The 19,277-nt window shown below is 29.5% G+C and overlaps 1 protein-coding gene across 1 annotated transcript in view; it reads left to right on the top strand.

The window, feature by feature from the left end:
* Positions 1-19,277, top strand: part of LOC142320082 (uncharacterized) — a 77,853-nt gene that overhangs the window by 28,408 nt on the left and 30,168 nt on the right. The window contains exon 5 of the mRNA XM_075357757.1: positions 373-543. Within this exon, the coding sequence (XP_075213872.1) occupies positions 373-543 (171 nt within the window). The remainder of the gene's footprint in view (positions 1-372; positions 544-19,277) is intronic.

Raw genomic sequence — 19,277 nt, 5'->3', positions numbered from 1 at the left:
AGCGAGTACAAGTGGCAAAGCGATAGTATCGGTGCTTAATCCTCGTTAATCGATTCAGAACGATTTTTAAATGTTTTTTTTTTTTTTTTATAAAATAAATAATATTTGCGTATGGAACTAAAGAGCCGCAGCTTCACATCCAAAGAGCCGCAGGTTGCCGACCCCGGCTCTAGGTTCATAATTTATAAGTTCACTGCAAAAATTGGGTCCTGATGTTTTCTTGGTTTTATGGCCTTTTAAAAGTAATTATAATTGTTATAATTATAATTAATTAATTGTTGAATTATAATTAGTATTATAATTGAATTAGTGTAATATTTAAAAATGGACTAAATATAATTATTTTATTTTTGTGTTTTTTTATATTTATAGCAATGAGGTTAGCAATGCTAGAAATGAAGATAATTTTAGCAACGTTATTATCGTCTTTCAATGTGGTTTTAAGTGATAAAACACATTTACCATTAAAAATGGACAATAAATCTATATTACAGCATGTCATTGGAGGTTTATGGGTCCGATTTGAACAAAGACAAATACATCAATCTACTTGAATATTCAACTTAATAAAATTAATTGTATATTTTAATTAATTAGTAAATTTACTTCTGTATCATCAAATCTTAAATTCTTAATTATTACTTGTTAGAAATATTTAACAATAATTTAAAATAATATATGTATTTTTAATATTACTTATAAGAAAACAGACGTACACAGATATACACTAACTCATACGCACATAGATGTTTGGATATTGATACGTCAATTAAAATGTGTTGTTCAATCGCGTTGACATACATAAGATCTTTATTAATATAACAGCTATGCTTGCAAAATAAAAAGGGAAGTAAACATTCAATAACCTCTTATTGCTGCAAGATTTTTATAACCTTTAGCTCATTTTTACAATGAATCACTTTATGTTATATAAATATCACAAATTCTATTTCATACACTACAGCCATTTATTGTAATTATAAACTAGTTGAAATTAATTAAAGTCCCATTTAATTTACTAAAAATTTATTTATTAGAAACCATAATTTTTTCAGTTTCTCTAGAATATTTCCTGTAGTAACATTTGCTAAAAATTATAATTATATTCGTACATGTGTTTACATCCCAACCGTTATTCATACGTTTTCTACATTTTAAATAAATTAGTGGAAATTTTCTTCGTCACTTATGATAAAGATTCTTGAAAGATTGAATTTTTCCGAATTTTAATATATATTTTTATTCAATAATAATTCAATTTATATTACAATCAAGGTCTTAAAGATGCTTTATTTTTTTTTTTTGCAAATTTGAACCTACCAAATTTTAAAACTTGTATAAAGAGTGTTTCTAAAATGGTGGGCTGGCTGTGCTTTTTCGGATTCTACTTGTAAAACTAAACAAAAAATATCCTGGGGGAAAAATGGTGATTTCTCCTTCTTTCTCCCACTGTCCTGCCATTTTGTTATTTTTATATAAAAAAGTATATCTCAAGTTCGGATAGCTGGATCAGTCGCATTAATATTTGGTAAATGTCTTGGTAATAAAGTTTTAAAATTAACAAAGAATCGGTAATTAAATGCCTTTGCAAATTACAAATTGACAGCCATATTTATTTTTAAATCTGTTATATCTACATAAATATTAGTTTTATCAAAATTTATGTTTTTTCTAAAATATTAAACCTTTTATTTTGAATAAAATAACATTTAATTTTTTTAAATCGGTTAAGAAATAGCCGACTTATGGCAGAAAATTAATGCTGTAATTTTGTGACTGTTTTCATGTCCTCCGCTTTACTTTCAATTCGATTAAATATTAGTCGTTTTGAAGTCTTCGCAGAATCTTTAGAGATCTAAAAGTTGTTTATAGTCCATTAAGCGACTTAACATAAACTTCTATATATCAAAATAAAATACCCACACATGATTCTAATATTACATTTCCATCTTATTTCACCGCTCCTTTGAAATAACAAAAGCGTCCATCTTTCTTTGGGAAGGTTTTGGAGGTTTTTCTAACTTTATGTTTTGTTGAAACATTCTCTTTCTAATCACTGACATATCCTTGCCGGGTTCCTCTTCATTCACTTCGTGCGCATCACCACTGTATTCAGCATTAGATTTACCTTCTTCATACATCTTCCTCACTCCGATTGAATATTACCGGTGGGTCAACATCCTCCCTAACCATAAATCAATTGTATTTTTAGCCCATGTTTAACCTCTACATCTATTAGAATTTTAAACAAACTAGCATTGTATGCAGAAAGCGATTCCGAAATATGTAGGATTTTTGATAGCGGTATAAAAAATAACCGGATATTAAGTATACCTTACTTTAAAGATTTTAATTTTAAAAATTCCTCTTTATTCAAACACGTTATAAACTTAATAACTTAACTTAGTAAGGCCCTTATAAACCTTCAGTTTTTCTACAATAATAAGGATAAATTTTATTACATTAGACATGAGACATTATTTGTTTTAATCTGAACAAAGTTATTTTATAAATTTATTGTTATACAGATATCCTTTTTCCTTAAAAAAAAAAAAAGAATGTTTGCACTGGAAAAAACTGAGAATGTGTTTTAAGACATCATATAGCCCCATAAATCGAACAAAGCATGTCTTCCTTCTTAGCTAATAATAGTATTAACATTATTGTTTATTCTAATTTTTAATAATTTTGCTGTATGTTTTACATTTGATGTATTTCAATTTTTAATTATATTTTTTAAATTGATAAACAAGTAAAACTTCACTCACAGCAAACTATGCAAAATTCTTCAGAGAAATTGAGTTAAAAATGTCTTTTATATCATAGGCCTACTTGTTTGTGTGCATTTTGTTTTTTTTTTTAATTTTATTTGCCTTTTTACAAAATAATGATCTAAACTAAGAATGAACCTTGGTTTGCCTGTAAGTAATAAAAACAACGTAAAAGTACTCCATACGGAGAATTTAATTAATTTAGATTAATTACTTACAGAAAATTCAAAAATTAGAATTCATAGGGTGTTATTGATACAGAGACATCTGATATCCCATGGACAACTCAGATCTATTCTTGCTAAATCTTTCTAAAAAATTGAAGAATATTCATCGGAAATGATGATCAATCCTAAGGAATGGATAGAAGGATTATAATCTAATCAAAATAAAAATTCATTTAGCCGGTAGAAAAATATTCACCATAATGTTTTATTTATCGGTCCAACTGTCTGTGGCATATCTCCTTTTCACTTTAACCTTTTAAAATTGTTTTAAAGCTGCATAAGAGATATATCCACATCAGGGGCTAACCCCATCTAAGAGGACATCAGGTTAGCTTACTTTCAATGTGCAGACTGATTTGATAGATTCACTAAATATAATTTCTATCTACAATATGTGCACTATCACTTTGTAACGCATGAAAATCCTGCCTAACACTTCATTCCATTTTTTATTATTCCAATAGGGAACACTCATTCTATTCATGAAGAATTTTTAGTATAATGAGGTGTGTAGATTTTGAAAAACTGAATCCCTACGAGTTAAAATTTTGATTATATTTTAAATATATAATATCATATTTTAAATATGATAGACTTCTTTTAAGATGTATTTACATATTGCTATCAGGATTCTTTGTTCTTTGATCGAGTATTCACCTTGAGTACTGCGGGAAAGTGGATAAATACTCCAGGCATATCGGGTAAATTGGTAATCAAGGTTTACAAGGTTGACCGACAACATATTAAGATTATGAATTAGTGTATTGGACTTTAGCATGCTATTAAACCCATTAATAATGTGAATTTTCTGGATGTTGCCTTGGCTTCAAGGACATAATATTTCTATATAAAATAGAATCAAAATTGATGAAGCAATTACCGTCTATTCTCCGAGTCCTAATTCTCACAGATATAATTAAAATTATAACTTATCTTTTTAAAGATCGATCTAGGATCAAATGCAGGCTTCTCTTAATGTTTGATGGATACAGGTCTTCTCCCCAAATCTTTCTGAATTGATAATGTTCAGAACAAGTAAGATTCAAATGATCAATTAAAGCGTGTTACTTCTATTTTTGATACACTTTGTACAAACTTATTCCAAAACTTATTCTCAATGCTGTGTTTCTGATTACCTGGTATCTATTATGTCATATAGATATAATAATAAAAAAAATACTGCATTATTAAAAATATGTATAATAACTTTTATATACAAATTAATATTTAAATTACAAGAGTTACAGCACTCCAAAATATCTGCAGTCATTATATATGGTTAAATTGGTTTAATAAAACATTTTACAATTATTAGAAGTTAAATAAATCTCTCCAAGAAAATCACCACAAAAGTTGGAAAGCAAGAGAAATTGAAAATGACAAATTACAAAAAAAATGAAAAATTTAATTTCCTATGTTGCATTGTTAATAGGGTTCAATTACATCAAACTTTTTATATGATAAATACAGTTAAGTAAAATCAAAATTTTGTAACATCATGAAATTTTTAATTTTTTTTTTGCAATTATTAATTAGTGGATATGTTTATTAAAAGATGTTTAATTATTCTGATATTTTTTTAATAACTGAATGAACCAGAATAAAAAATAGTGATGTATTCAATATGTCATCAAACTGTGAAGTAAGAAAATTACTTTGATAATGGAAATGAATAAAGGAGAGGATCACACAAAGTAAGAGAGAATGATGGAGGGGGGATTATAAGGCTCACCATTCTCTATAGGTGACTACGCCTCCTGCCTGTTTTTTCTATATGTATGTAGAGTAAATCTATATATCTTTTGAAGTTAATTTTGGGAGTTGCAAAAAACTGTGAAACCTCAATGAATCTAATATTCTAATAATCATAATTGATCCTGGGAAGATGGTAAACTATTCTTTTATCATCCCGATACAGTAACTCAGAAATTTACCCAGATAGTTATTTGTAAATAATCTATCTTCTAAGTTGTTTTAAAGTTTATAATTTCACAATTCTGTGTTCCAGTTATCTTTGATTGGGTCATAGGTCATGAAAAAGTTGACAATTCTAATATTCTGGGTCTTGGTTCTATTCTTTGTATTCTGTGATATTACAACTGGAAAGTTGGCCTAGGAGCTCAGCCACTTCTTCAGTTCTTTCAGTTATTAGGAGAAGTTATCGTGTTAATGATTAACTGGGTCATTTGGTAATTAAATAGAATAATTCTTCTGTTTCCAGTTTCTAAAAATACAATTGAACATCATACTTAGATCATGTATAACTGGAAGAAGATAATGTCAGACTGTATTATCTTTTAGTGAAGTCAAAGATATTGAGGGTCATTTTCTATCAAACTTCTACAACATTCTAACATTAAAGCTCAGGAGACACATTACAGTTTGTGAGAGTACTGAAACCTTCTACCTGAGCCCATGATAAATATGCCATCTTAAGTATAAGTAATTAAACTTCTTTTTTTTTTGTTTAACTTTCCGGTCCACTGTTAGGTATTGCTTCAGAGGATGAAATGAATGATTTGTAGCATGTATGAAAATGCTATGCCTGACAGGATTTGAACCTGGGACCTCTAGATGAAAGGCCGAGATGTTACCACTTGCGCCACGGAGGCCGGCAAGTAATTAAACTGAATTGATCATATTTTACTATTTTGCAGATTAATAATATAAAATATCTTTTCAGGTTTTGTTTGTAATAGAGCAAATAATTAAAATTTTAGACAAATTATTTTTCATTTGATTAAGACTAAAATTCCTTAATAAAATTGTTTGAATGAATAGATAAATAATTTATTTACATTCTTAATTGATAAGTTGATGTAATTTAGTAAAGATTGATTGTAATTAATTTTTAACATACCTTCTGTTAGTTGTCTGATTCATCAACCTATTTTGTATATTAAAAATATTTTATCTATAGAGATATATTTTTCAAGAATGATCTGGAGATTCTACTTCTTTTGGTGCAAAATTCCTTTTTTTTATTTTCTCACTTAAAAAGGATTATAGAAGAAAGATTTCAAGAGAGAAAGTTGAAATATTTTAAATTTGATTCAAATTTAAAACTTCAAAGTTAAAAGTGATGTAAATTAGATAACTATATACATTTATAAACACAAATACATTCAGCTTATTTAAACAAATTCTTATTTCACAAATACCAGGACAGCCACTACTCACATCCATTGTATTTACCTTGGTAAATGTAATGAATGCTAGAATAGTTGGATGATGGTATTTTATAAAATTTCAGATTTTAGAAACATTAAAAACTGCTGATGAAACTTTCAAATTGCATTGAAATTATTCTTTCAGAAGATCTCTTTGAAGATACCTGTGAAGCTCAAAAACATCTTCTGGAAGGATTATTTTCGACATTACTAAAGAGATTTGTTATTTATTTTTTAATAAACTTTAAAACATAGTCATGTTTCACCATGCTGATCAATAAATTAAAAACGTTTAATGAATGAAACAAGAAATATCAGTAATGCCCAACCTTGCCCTTGATCCATCTTCCCTCCATTGGTTATATAAAAAGGTACTGAAATTTATCTAATAACACTGGTCAACAAAAGAAAAAAAATAGTTTGGAACCGAGATAAAAGTAGGTGAATTAGAATGTATTTTTTATGCTGAATCCTAAAATAAAATTAGTTTTTCTTCATCACCCTCAGATTTTTAGTTATGACGCTTTAAAATATTGAAAAAACTTCTTAAATAATAGAATATATAAATAATAATAAAATAATATATATATATATATTAAAATTATACATATATATTATTATATATATATTAAAATTCCTACCTTTATATTGCAGACATTTATGTTTATCTTAATTTATTTTTTCTTATTTTCCTTTTGTGTTCAGTGAAGTCTTCTCTTTTTATCATCCAGCAGTAGTTGCCCATCACAGATTCATTCTATCTGCCTTGATAATATTGTTCCATCTGCAATGTATCTTGGTGGAATCTTTCTCCTTGTTCACCGCCCTTGTTCATCGGTGATGTCACCCAAGTTTAATGGGGAAAATCCAATACTTTAAGACATGAACTTAGGAGTTCTGCATATTGTTTTGACAAATACAAGTCACGAATTAGGTCGCTCAGATCTGCTTGTGTGACGAGGTGAGGTTAAGAATTCCATTCTTCTGGAATGTAATTAATATCTATTGAAGTTAAGGATTCATTGGTTGAGCCTTCTGGGGAATTAGAAATTTCTTTCCAAGATGTTGGGAGAATTGAATTGGTAAATCAACACCATGAAGTACTGCTCTCATAACTGAACAAACATTAAGGTATGCAATACTGCTTTTATTGTTTGAATTGAAACCAGTAACATTTGTTAAGCAAAAATAGCAGTCATCATAATGGCTAGTAGGCTCTTGCTAAATCATAGGTACACCAAAAGGCAAATGCTCTTTTTTCCTTTTAGTCACTGGGTTAGTTTAACATAGCATTCATACACGCTACACGTGGAGCCCAGGATTTAACTTTTGGTTTCCCAAAGGATAGTCAGAATAATGTTTGTAAGCAGTTTTCAGCAGATTTGATAGTGTTTTTCATTGACTTTTTGTGGTGAATTCTCCGCAAATATAACAAAAGATATTTGCAAAATTTTTACAAGCCCAATTTTTATTCATTGTAAAATGTTTTAATGAATGAAAGTAAACTGAAATATTACAGAAATACTTGCTTAATTATAAAAATAATTAAGTTTTAATTTATAAATACTTCATAAATTACTTAAAATACTTCATAAAATTGTTTCACCATCGAGTGCAATAAAACACAATGTGAAAAAAAAACACATACACATACAAATCTTGATGACACAACTTAATAAATCTTGATGTTTAATAAAATAATTCCAAAAGTTGTTCTGTCATAAAAATCTTTCACTAAATTTATGGCATCACTTATGAAATAATCATTATATGTGTATGATAAAACCATTACCACAACTAAAGAACACAGCAATTCATACCAAGAGCTGAACTCATACTGAAGAATATTTCATCATTGAATTACTCATTATTTGACTCACTGACATGTCTGTACATGTCTGGCTTGATGTAAAATGACATCAATCGACTGTTATGTATCAAATACAGGTCTGCAGCATGCATCACAACATGAATCAGATGTGAATAAGCAAACATACAGATGTACTAACTTATCTGTATTGTTTGTTCCATCAATGATGGAACAAATAAATCTAAGGGATTGTAATTTAAGAACATTACGTGATGAGTTGTTTCAGAATACATATCAGATTTAGCTTCTAAAATATTATATAGAACACCCTTTTCAGTTCCAAATTTTATGTTGACCAGCGTAATTATTTCTCTTGGAGAAGAGAAAAATATCTACACAAAGTGAGTGTTTGGAAAATTTATTTGTGCATGTGAAAATATTTTGACAATACCACCTGCACTACAGACAAAATTCTGAAAAATTGCTTTCTGTCATGTATTGTTTTTCTTTATCTTGTGGATGAAGCTCCATTGAAATCAATATGGACTATTATTGTATTTTTAAGAAATATATGAAGAAGATTTGGATCAATAATCAATTATTTCTATCTATATTCGATCAAAATTTTACCTTTATTTGTTGAATATAGTTTATAATAATTATATTTGTAGTATTCCTATATTAAAGCACATTTTTAATTTAAAAAATTCTGAAACAAAAACAAACAGAACAAATTTTATTTTATTAAAAATTAATTTTATTATCATAATTGATTGTTTTTCTTTAAATGTAATCAGTTTTTGAGTCATCAGTTGACTCATTATTACTTAACTTTTAAATCCTTTTCATACTGAAATTCTTTCCAATAAATCCATGTCATTCAGTACTTCATCTAACACATCTTTGGTTTCTGAAAAAAGATTATATTCAATATCTTAACATCTTTTATTTTTCTCCCACATGGTTACTCTGCTTTAAAATTTTTCCTTTTAATTCCTGTATTTCTTTTCCATGCAGTAGTTAAAAAAAAATGGGAACATATTACATTCTTGTCTTACTCTTCTCTGAATCAATACTTGTCTTTCTTCATCTTCCTATCTTTTTATAAGAGTTTTCTTATAACTGCTATCTAATTCTAGTGTAGATATTAAGTAACTCTTTCTCCCTATATTTAAGCTAGAATTCGTTTCTTATCTTCATTCAGCACTTCATTCAGTCATAAAAACATATAGAGGATCCATAGTTGTTCACAGTGAATTAAAATGAACTAACTATGCTGCTGCTAATAATAACTGATGGTAAGTAATGAAACTATTGTTTCGATAACTTATTTAAAAACTGTACAACATTTTTATTTTTTTAATGAGTACAAAATTAGAAAAATTAAAATTCTATCGTAAAATATATATAAACTGTAGTCTGGACTAAATTGTGTAGAATAAAGTGTAAAAAATTAATTAAATCCTCCATTATATTATATTTTTACTCAGTTTAATAACTTTTCTCTTATGAAAAACCTCTTATTTATTTCAAAGCATACCTAATTTTCTTCCTTACTGAAGCAGAAGAGTCATATTAATGTATTATACTTGAACTAAAATTAATACATAATACAAATATTATTGAGTAAATTCAATGGAAAAAGTTGTAAATAAATACTCATTTATTTAGTAAAAATAGTATTACATATTTATATCTTAACTGTCATAACTATAATGACTGAAGATGACCTGGCATAAGTTATAAATCACTTACAATAGCCATTTTAAAAAATTTTTTTTTTTTGTAATTCATGGGAAAGCTTGAAATATTTAAAAGCTATATAAATATTTGAAAGCTATATATATTTATCATGTCAGGCTTTTGATAATGCCAAATTATGAAAAGCAATAAATCAAGATACGCTTTCTGCATTACACTGTACATTATATAATGTCTTTAATGTTCCTTCTTCTTATTCTGGTTGCAGCTGTTAGATTAGAAATGTTGGCAATCAGAACGTGACTGATTTCATTTACTGTATAATTACAATATACTGTTAATAAAAAAAACTAAGGTGCCATTGAAATCAGATCGGAAGTCATGCATCTATAAAATAAAGATTTTGCTAATTTATTGTGAATTCTCATTTGATAAAAAATTACTTTGAAAAGTATGTAACTGATTAAATATTGACATTTTTTTCTTGTTTTATAAATTTTACAAATAATTAATTTAATTGATTAACTTTATAAACGACTAAAATAAATGCTACCAGACATTTTCTATTTATTTCTTTATCATTTATCTTGGATATTGAACCTGTGCTCACAAAAAAGGAAAGGTTTAAACTGACCCAAAACTATTAAAACTTTTGGTCACAAACCCCGTTCCTTCATACCAGATCACATTTTGGATTATTGCAAAACTGAAGTACATTTTTTCTTTTCCTGTTTAGCCTCCAGGAATTACCATTCAGGTATTACTTCAGAGGATGAATGAGGATGATATGTGTGAGTGTAAATGAAGTGTAGTTTTGCACAGTCTCAGTTCGAACATTGCTGAGATGTGTAGTTAATTGAAACCCAACCACCAAAGAACACAATATCAACAATCTTGTATTCAAATCCATAAAAATAACTGACTTTACTAGACTTGAACGTTGGAACTCTCGACTTCCAAATCAGCTTTGGGAAGACACGTTCATCACTAGACCAACCCGGTGGGTTGAAACTGAAATACTATAGCAACACTAGTTTGCAATTGGCGGTGCTCCCAAAAATCTGATTTGGGCTACAGAATTGATGTTTTGGAACCATTGGGACATGGTGGTGCTTGCAAAAATCTAATTTTGGCTTTCTAACATGTCACCCTTAAAATTACAACATGAAAACCTTGAAAATCACCCCAAAAAACAGTTTTTACTTCCTTATACAAAGTAAAGGAAGTATAGTGATCGCAAAAAATGTTTGTTTTCAGATTTCAGTGGAAATATACATTTTGACCATTCCTAAATCCATTTTGACTAGTTTTGGCATGATGTTTGTATACGTATCTTGCATAACTCAAAAACAATTAGCCGTAGGAAGTTCAAACTTTGGATTTAGCACTGTTGTAACTTTTAATTGTTCATCTCCCCTTTTGATTGCAATCGACTGAACTGAAAGTGTCTAAAAAAGCCCAAAATCCAAAACAATTTGGATTTCGTACTTTTTTTAACTGCAGTAATAAGCCCTCATTGGAGAGCCTTTCAATGATATATTATAAGTGGTACTTATTTTCATTGGTCCCAGAGTTATAGCCAAATAGAATTTTAATTAATGAAATATTTGGACTTACAAGGGAAGGCATATCGGTTCGAATCAGACTTCATCTCCTTTTTTTAATTTATTTTTTTAACTTAAATTTAAATATAGTGATTTAATTAATAATTATTAATCCGTGATTGTAACAAACCTTTAACAATAACTAATAATTCAATAATAATAAAAAAAATCAGAAACTACTAGTGAAATAAAATTTTATGTACTTTTTAAAATATGTATATGTAATTTAATAGGCATTATTACATATGTATATATGTAATAGATTTGGTGAAACATCTGATTATTGAATATTAATTGAAAATTATAATTTAGAATCGTATTATTTTTGGTTTTTCTAGTTTAATTTCTGTTTAATTTTATGTAATTATTTTCTGCTTAATTTTATCTACATTAAAGTTAACTACAGAGACTGAAAAATAGACCCTCACAAGAACAGTATATATATTGAGGCATACTATTTATCATCTTCTTTTCATGCTTTTATTCTTTCTTTGGTTTTAACATTTTCTTCCTCTTTGTATTCATCTTCTTGTTTTTTTGAGATATATTTCTTAATTTTTTTATTTTTCTTTATTATTCTTCATTCTTTATTTTCCTGTATGGTTGTTTCGTTTTCATTTCTGATTATTCATCAAATAATTCAGTAATAAAAACTAAATATTTTATACCGTAAGTTCAAAAGTAACATTTGTAACCAGTACACAGGAGTTCACTAAACGGAATAGTTTATTATTAACTTTTGTATATACAACACACCAGACATCTGAAACTTTTGTTAATCAGTAACTCACGAAGATATGAATAATACTGATCTAGTAATACGAGCAATAAAGGGACTTTTGTTCTCTCCTAATATTTCAGCAACTGTATAAATGTCTACTTACATTTCTGAATGGGCAAAGTACCAATTTCTATAAATTCTTTGGAAATCTGCTAAAACTCCTTAAAACTAACATTAAACATTTCTGCTTTTATACTAAAGTTTTGTGGGTCGTTGGAATTAATAACTTTGAAATGCTATTAATATTTTGATTAATTTGATACCAGAGATGTTTTTGCGCTAACTTGTTACGAATGAAATGGCTCTTTAGATTTATCTGAAAATTTTAATTAATGAATGGGCATATAGATGAGTCTAAAATAAAGATTTGTTGATTTGAGAATAGTAAACAATGTTGGTTTAAACAAATTTAAATTTATCGGCCATTCTAAAGCATACATCTTTTGAAGTCTCACTAGTTACAATTGTTTATATACCATTATCTATTTAAAAAAGACACGTTATTTGAATTATTTATGAATTGTGTGAGATCTGCCTTTCTATTTAAAGGCTGAAGGCGCAAGGGCCCTTATGATGTGTTGGGAATATACAAGTAAGAAATATTTGCTAGTAAATGACATGTATACTAAAGGGGTGGACAAACAGTTAATAAGGAAGTAATCATGAAGAGAGTACGACTATTATTTTAAACGACACATTACGTAATGGAGGGGGATCCACAATTTAAACTCGGCTGTACAGTGTTCAGATGTTAGGTCGATTGTCTCATCATGAGACAGTAGTAGTAACTCATTACTTTTAACCTGTATAATTTTATAAGAATTTTTATTTTTAGTAAATAATCTTATTATTGAGAAAAAAAAATTATAGGAGTAAAGCGAATAAGACCGTGGTACTTATTTTTAATCATTCCTGGCATATCCTGGGGCAGTTCCTTTTATTTAATCTATCGAGTAATATATCTTCTCGTTCCTGATATGATCAGTATAACATCTTATTTTACACTTATCAGAATGAATTATTTATTTAATAGATGCTATTATAGGAGAGAAATTGATGTTGAGATTCACTGACTGTTTTTTTTTACAGAAGAAATCCAAAACAAGTTTACAAAAAGGGAATGGATTTAATAATCAGAGAAACATTTATTTTGAAAATTAACAAGAATAAAGAAAAATTAGACATCTTTATTTCATACACTGATTTTCAAAAAGTTTACGATTCACTAGATAGAGAAATTATATTTGATACATTAAAAGAATATATATAAAGTTGATTAAAAAAAACCGTAAATTTAATTAAACTAACTTTAACCAATACTGTATCTAAAAGTGAGGTTTCTAGATGAAGTAAGCCAATAATTCCAAATAAAAACACGACTAAGATAAGGAAATGGTCTTCCACCAATGTTTTTCAACTTGATTTTAGATAGTCGTGAAAAACTTATGGGAAAATTAAGACTCGGCCTTTCAACTGGAGGTCCTAAGTTCAAATCACGGTCAGGCATGGCATTTTTCATAACGCTACAAAAATTTCTTTTCATATTCCAATACACAAGATTTGAACTAATATGGTGAATTAATCGTAAAAAAAATATAAATTTCCTAAACATGGTTCTGCTGGAATATTTCATTAAAAGTAATTAATAAGTGATATATCCACTTTACCGGCAAATAAGTGTTAATTTCTCGAGATCTTTCGATTTTTTAAACCATCACCAAGAGTTAAAATATTATAATAAAATCAAAAGTTAAAATAATTAAGTCAAACGTTAAAGTACGTATACAGTCATTACTAGCAATTTTTTGACTATTTGGAATGTATTCATTTTCTATGTATATTTTTTAAAACTTTTATCTGGTAATAATTCTATATTGTTTATCTTGTTAATTTTATTATTTATTCTATTGTAAAATTTATTTATACTATTAATATTATAACCGTTTGTAAGGGTGACCTATAATTATAATTATTGAATATATCAATAATAATTGTAATGAGACAATTATAAGTAATGATTCTAATCTTAACAATCAGGGGGTATATATAGTCTGGGTTGTGAGAATTGCGATATGGTATATGTCTGTATGACCAATCGTAAATTTGCTATACGTGCAAAAAGAATACACTGATAATATTAAAAACAATAAACTCGAGAATTCTAATTTTACTAAACGTAATTTAGGTAACGGTTATACTTACAATTCAAAAACATTTATAAAAATGTTAGATATTTCTTACACTCATTTTAATGCACATAATTTAGAGAAATGTTACATATATAGTAATCAAAAAAATTTAGTTAATGAACAAAAATATTTTTTAAAGAAGATAAATTATTTAAATAAGTACTAAATACAAACATAAAGAAAATAATAATCATAACTAAAATTTAATTTCTAATAACACGGTTTTCCTTTTAATTACATTTCAATCCACTAGGGTATCTTTATATTCTCTTCAGTATACTGTTAACTTGCAAACAGTCATCACTGTATACGTATTTTAACTTTTGATTTTATTATAATATTTTAACTCCTGATGATTGTTTGAAAAAACTGAAAGTCTCGAGAAGTTATCACTTATTTGCCGGTAAGGTGGTATATCGGTTATTAATTACTTTTAATTATTTTATAATATATATGTACATACGGCATACGAGGTGCGACAATAAAGTAATGAGACTGATTTTTCTTTGCAAGATGTGGCAACCCTGCAGCTTGCGTAGGCACACCATCTTTGACCTTGGTCTATAAGCTACTTCTAGTCCAAGCGGCACATTGATGCAACTGCTCGGTCGTGAGTTGTGCTGTAATAAGTGAACACGTGTTTGTGTCTCTCGTCACAGAAATGAAACCGCAAAATATTGCGCAACGGTATGCCATTTCTTTTTGCGTTAAATCGGGTGAAAACGCGACGACAACTTACGGTAAGCTTTAGAAGGCTTTTGGAGAGGAGGTTATGTCAAAAGCTCAAGTTTTTCGGTGGCGTAAAATTTTTAGTGAAGGCAGAACGAATGTTGAAGATGAAGACCGCAGAGGACGACCATCAACCTCACGGACAAATGTCAACTTGACCAGGGTGCGTGAAATCGTACGATCTGATCGAAGATTATCCGTGAAAATGATCGCAGAAGAACTCAACATCGATCGAGAAACGGTTCGTCTAATATTAACTGCAGATCTTGGTACGAGAAAGATTTGTGCAAAAATGGTCCCCAAAAATCACACACAACAGCGAGAAACACGGAAAAATGTGGCAGCCGATCTGTTAGAGCAAACGGAAATCGATCCAAATTTGTTGAGCCGTGTTATCACTTGTGATGAAGGTTGGTTTTTTCAATACGATCCAGTGAAAAAACGCCAAAGTTCGCGATGGTGCTCAAAGGGATCACCCAGACCAAAAAAAACTCGCATGTCAAAGTCAAAAGTGAAATACATGCTTCTGTGCTTCTTCGATTCCAAGGGAATTGTTCATAAAGAGCGGGTGCCTCCTGGACAAACAGTTAACCGATATTTCTACAAAGAAATTTTAGAAAGACTTCGTAAACGAGTTCTTTGTGTCCGTGCCAACATCGCTGATAGTCGGATTCTGCATCACGATAATGCGCCATCCCATACTGCTCTGTCAGTACAGCAATTTTTAACCTCAAAACAAATTTCAGTACTACCACAGCCACCTTATTCACCAGATATCGCTCCGTGCGACTTTTTTCTATTTCCAGGAGTCAAAATAGCGGTCAAGGGACACCATTTTCAAACAACACAAGATGTCCAAAAGGTTGTGACGAGGGTCTTGGAGGATATTACAGAAGATGAGTTCCAGAAATGTTACCATCAATGGCAGAAGCGCTGGAATAAGTGTGTGCAATCAGAGGGGAACTACTTTGAAGGAGACAACACTAAACATGACTAAAACGGTAAGCAACATTTTTTTCACATCAGTATCATTACTTTATTGTCGTACCTCGTATATGATTATAAATAACGATTAAAGTGTAAAAATAGAAAAAAGAATCAGAACGTCAAAATTGAATGTCTAGCTTTTGCCGACGGCTTAGCATTCTTTGCAAAATGAGAACAAGAAGAAATCAACCAATTGAAAGAAGTAGCTGAAAAACAGGCATGCAGATTCCTTTTTAAAGACAGAAATGATGATAAGTACCAGTAAATATCCCCCCCGCCAAAAAAAAAACAGTAGAAACAAAGTATGGCAAAAGGCTTGTTGTCATAATATTTTTAACTCAATCGAAAAAATTGAGTTTTACACTACCGTTTCAATTTATTTTCTGCTAGATTCTTGAGTTTTAATACATATTGTAACAGGACCGGTGTACCGGTCCTGTTACAATACAGAGTAACGGATTCCTGCCAATTAAGAAGAAAGTATTAGAAAATATAACAGTGGAAGGAATCCAGAAAGGGGCTAAAGGAAATTTAGTAAAGCTAACAGATCAGTTTAACAATCGTACTTTGGAATACTGCGCTCTGGCACACCTAAACAGATGTTGTTCCGCGAGAAGAGTTACCGGACCGAGGTTAGGAACGCATGGAAAACTGAAAGGGCTCAGTCGATCGTTCTCAAGCTCAACTGGGATCCGGTCCTGCAGGTCAAGAGGATAGGAGTATAAATACTCCAGGGAAGACGAGTTGAAATCAGTTCTCCGAGAGAGTTCTAAGCGAGGAGTGATTATGTGAGTTTGAGGCGAGAGTATCCTGCGAGGAATTATTATGACAGTCAGTGAAGGAGCGAATTTATAGAGCGTACACGTTCAACGCGATTAAGTTGATGTCACAAATAATTCTATTGTGGACAGTATATGAAAACAGGAAACGGTTCAGTGAGTTACTGTTAGACTATAAGTGAAAGAGATAATGCACTAAATTTCATTCATACATTGTTAGGGTAGTTTTATTTGTGAACAGCAAAGGTATTTGCAGCAAAAGAACTTTATACTTGTCTTATCTACTGTACTATTACTGTTAATACAAGATTAGTGGTTAAAAGTGTTAGATCATGCTAATGTCTTTTGTCAGTGGGACTGACGTCTGGTTTTCAGTATTAAAGTAACTGTAAATAAATCCTAACTATTACTTTAAATTTTGTTTTGTATGTAATCATTTTTTATTATTATTGTTGTTGTCGTCGTTGTGATTACTATGATTATTATTTGTTTATTATTGACATTCATTATTGTTATTGTTTGCTGTTGTCATTATTGTTATTATTCTGATTATTATTGAGAGTTGTTTATTGCTGTCGTTTATTATTATTATTATTATTATTATTATTATTATTTATTGATTTGTCTGCTTTATTTATGTTCTTGAACTTGAATTGTAATTATATAAGCATTTTCAATTGTCAATTCCTCAATATCCTGATCGAGCCGCAAACACGCAACAATTTGAAAAGACCTGAAGAAATTATGGTAAATTATGTTTTACCTGCAAGTCTTTAGTCTGTTTTCACGGTTTCTGCAACTTTAACGTTTCATAAGTATTTAAGGTTTAAAGAATTAGTGTTGGAGAGAATTAAGTATCATTTATTCTGATTTCTGTTACGATTCAGTAAACAAATTTTATTTTACAACAAACAATATATTATCCATATTAGCAGGTAACAGTGGTAATACAATTGCATAAGTAACGGCTGATAGTTTCTCAACTTTAATGAAACTTCAACTTAGATTTCCATGTAATTTTCAATTGTAGTTGATGTGAGAATCAACATAACTGCTACTACTCAGTTTCTTATGTTTGTAAGATTTATAAAAGACAATACCAATTTTTTTTAAAGTTTTTAAATTAATAGTTTTATCTATGACCAATAGTATTTTCTTCTGCAGGACAAAATTCTCCTAATATTTACAAAACTTAAACCAACTGATTACGTGAATACGAGAATTATTAGTAAAACCTTTATATGACCTTACATTTCAGTTTATTTTTAATATTGTTTCTTAACTAATATTAAATAAGCGATTTACGGTTTATTGTACTAACTTGTGCAACCATTTTTAAAAACGTTTTTGTTCAACTCTAATTTAGTGTGAACGCGGATTACTAGCGCACTGGGATTGTGTCGACCAGTTTTATACCAGTTTACTGCTTGGTAATATTCTCGTGAAAGCCTTCAGTGAGAGCTTTGCTTGCTTGGTTTATAAGACAACCAACACAAAGTACTTTAAAAGCAGGTGTATAGGTCGTTGGAGAAAGAGAGTACTTGCACTATCTTTCATCAACTAGCATGAAAACTATGAAGAATTGTTTTTCTGTACAATGAAATAAAATTTTATTAAATTTTTTCTTAAACTTGCAATGGTCAACCACGTCCTCAAATCTTGCAACCTTACTTAAACTCATTACCTGACGTAAAACAATGATAACATTTTACAGAGCGACAAGTCGGGCGACAGTAGAATATTTCACTTTTAATCTCATATATTATAAATTTTATGTATATATTTTATATATAAGTTTTCGGAGATAAAAGGCGATCCTCTTAAGTAAGGGAACTGGACCGTTAAGATTTAGATATTGATCCGATTGATTTTAACTATCGATTCAGTATGAGTAGATCAAGTGGCTGTGAAGCGGATAGTAATGTAACTAGTGTAAATTTACCTTCTAACATTTATGTGAGCTAATCATCTGAATTAGATATAAATTAGCAGGTCAGAGCTCGCTTCGCTCGTACGACCATCTAGCCAGGGGGCTCCGCTCCCCGGACCCTCGACGCGTTCGTATTCTCGTGTTTGTGAGAATATTAAGTATTTTAGAGATATTCATTAAAGAAAAAAAGATCAGTAATTTTACTTAATTATATTTCTGTTGTCATAGTGACACAAGCATGGTGCTTCTACATTTATGAGGTCTGTTCAGAAAATAATCGAACATTTTGATTATGCGCCAACGGTGCCAACGGATTTAGTTACGTGCGATTGGCAGCATTGTGTTCCGCATAACGAACACTATCGTTTAGTTTACGTGTTACTGTTACCTGAGAGCAACGAGTGTAGCTGTTAGTAGCGATTTTTGTAATTTGCGATTTTCGGGAGCAACGAAACAACATAAAAGTTTGCGTATACTGGGAAAAAACTTTCACAGAAACGTTTCAACTTTTGAAAGAAGCTTGCAGAGATGATGGTCTGGGTCGTACGAAATATTACGAATGAATTTCACGATTTAAAAGTGGTCGTCATTCGATTGAA

Source organism: Lycorma delicatula, chromosome 2 (assembly GCF_047948215.1).
Source record: "Lycorma delicatula isolate Av1 chromosome 2, ASM4794821v1, whole genome shotgun sequence".
Lineage (NCBI taxonomy): Eukaryota > Metazoa > Arthropoda > Insecta > Hemiptera > Fulgoridae > Lycorma > Lycorma delicatula.
Note: the sequence above shows the minus strand (reverse complement) of the source record. Positions and strands in the feature narration are given on the sequence as shown.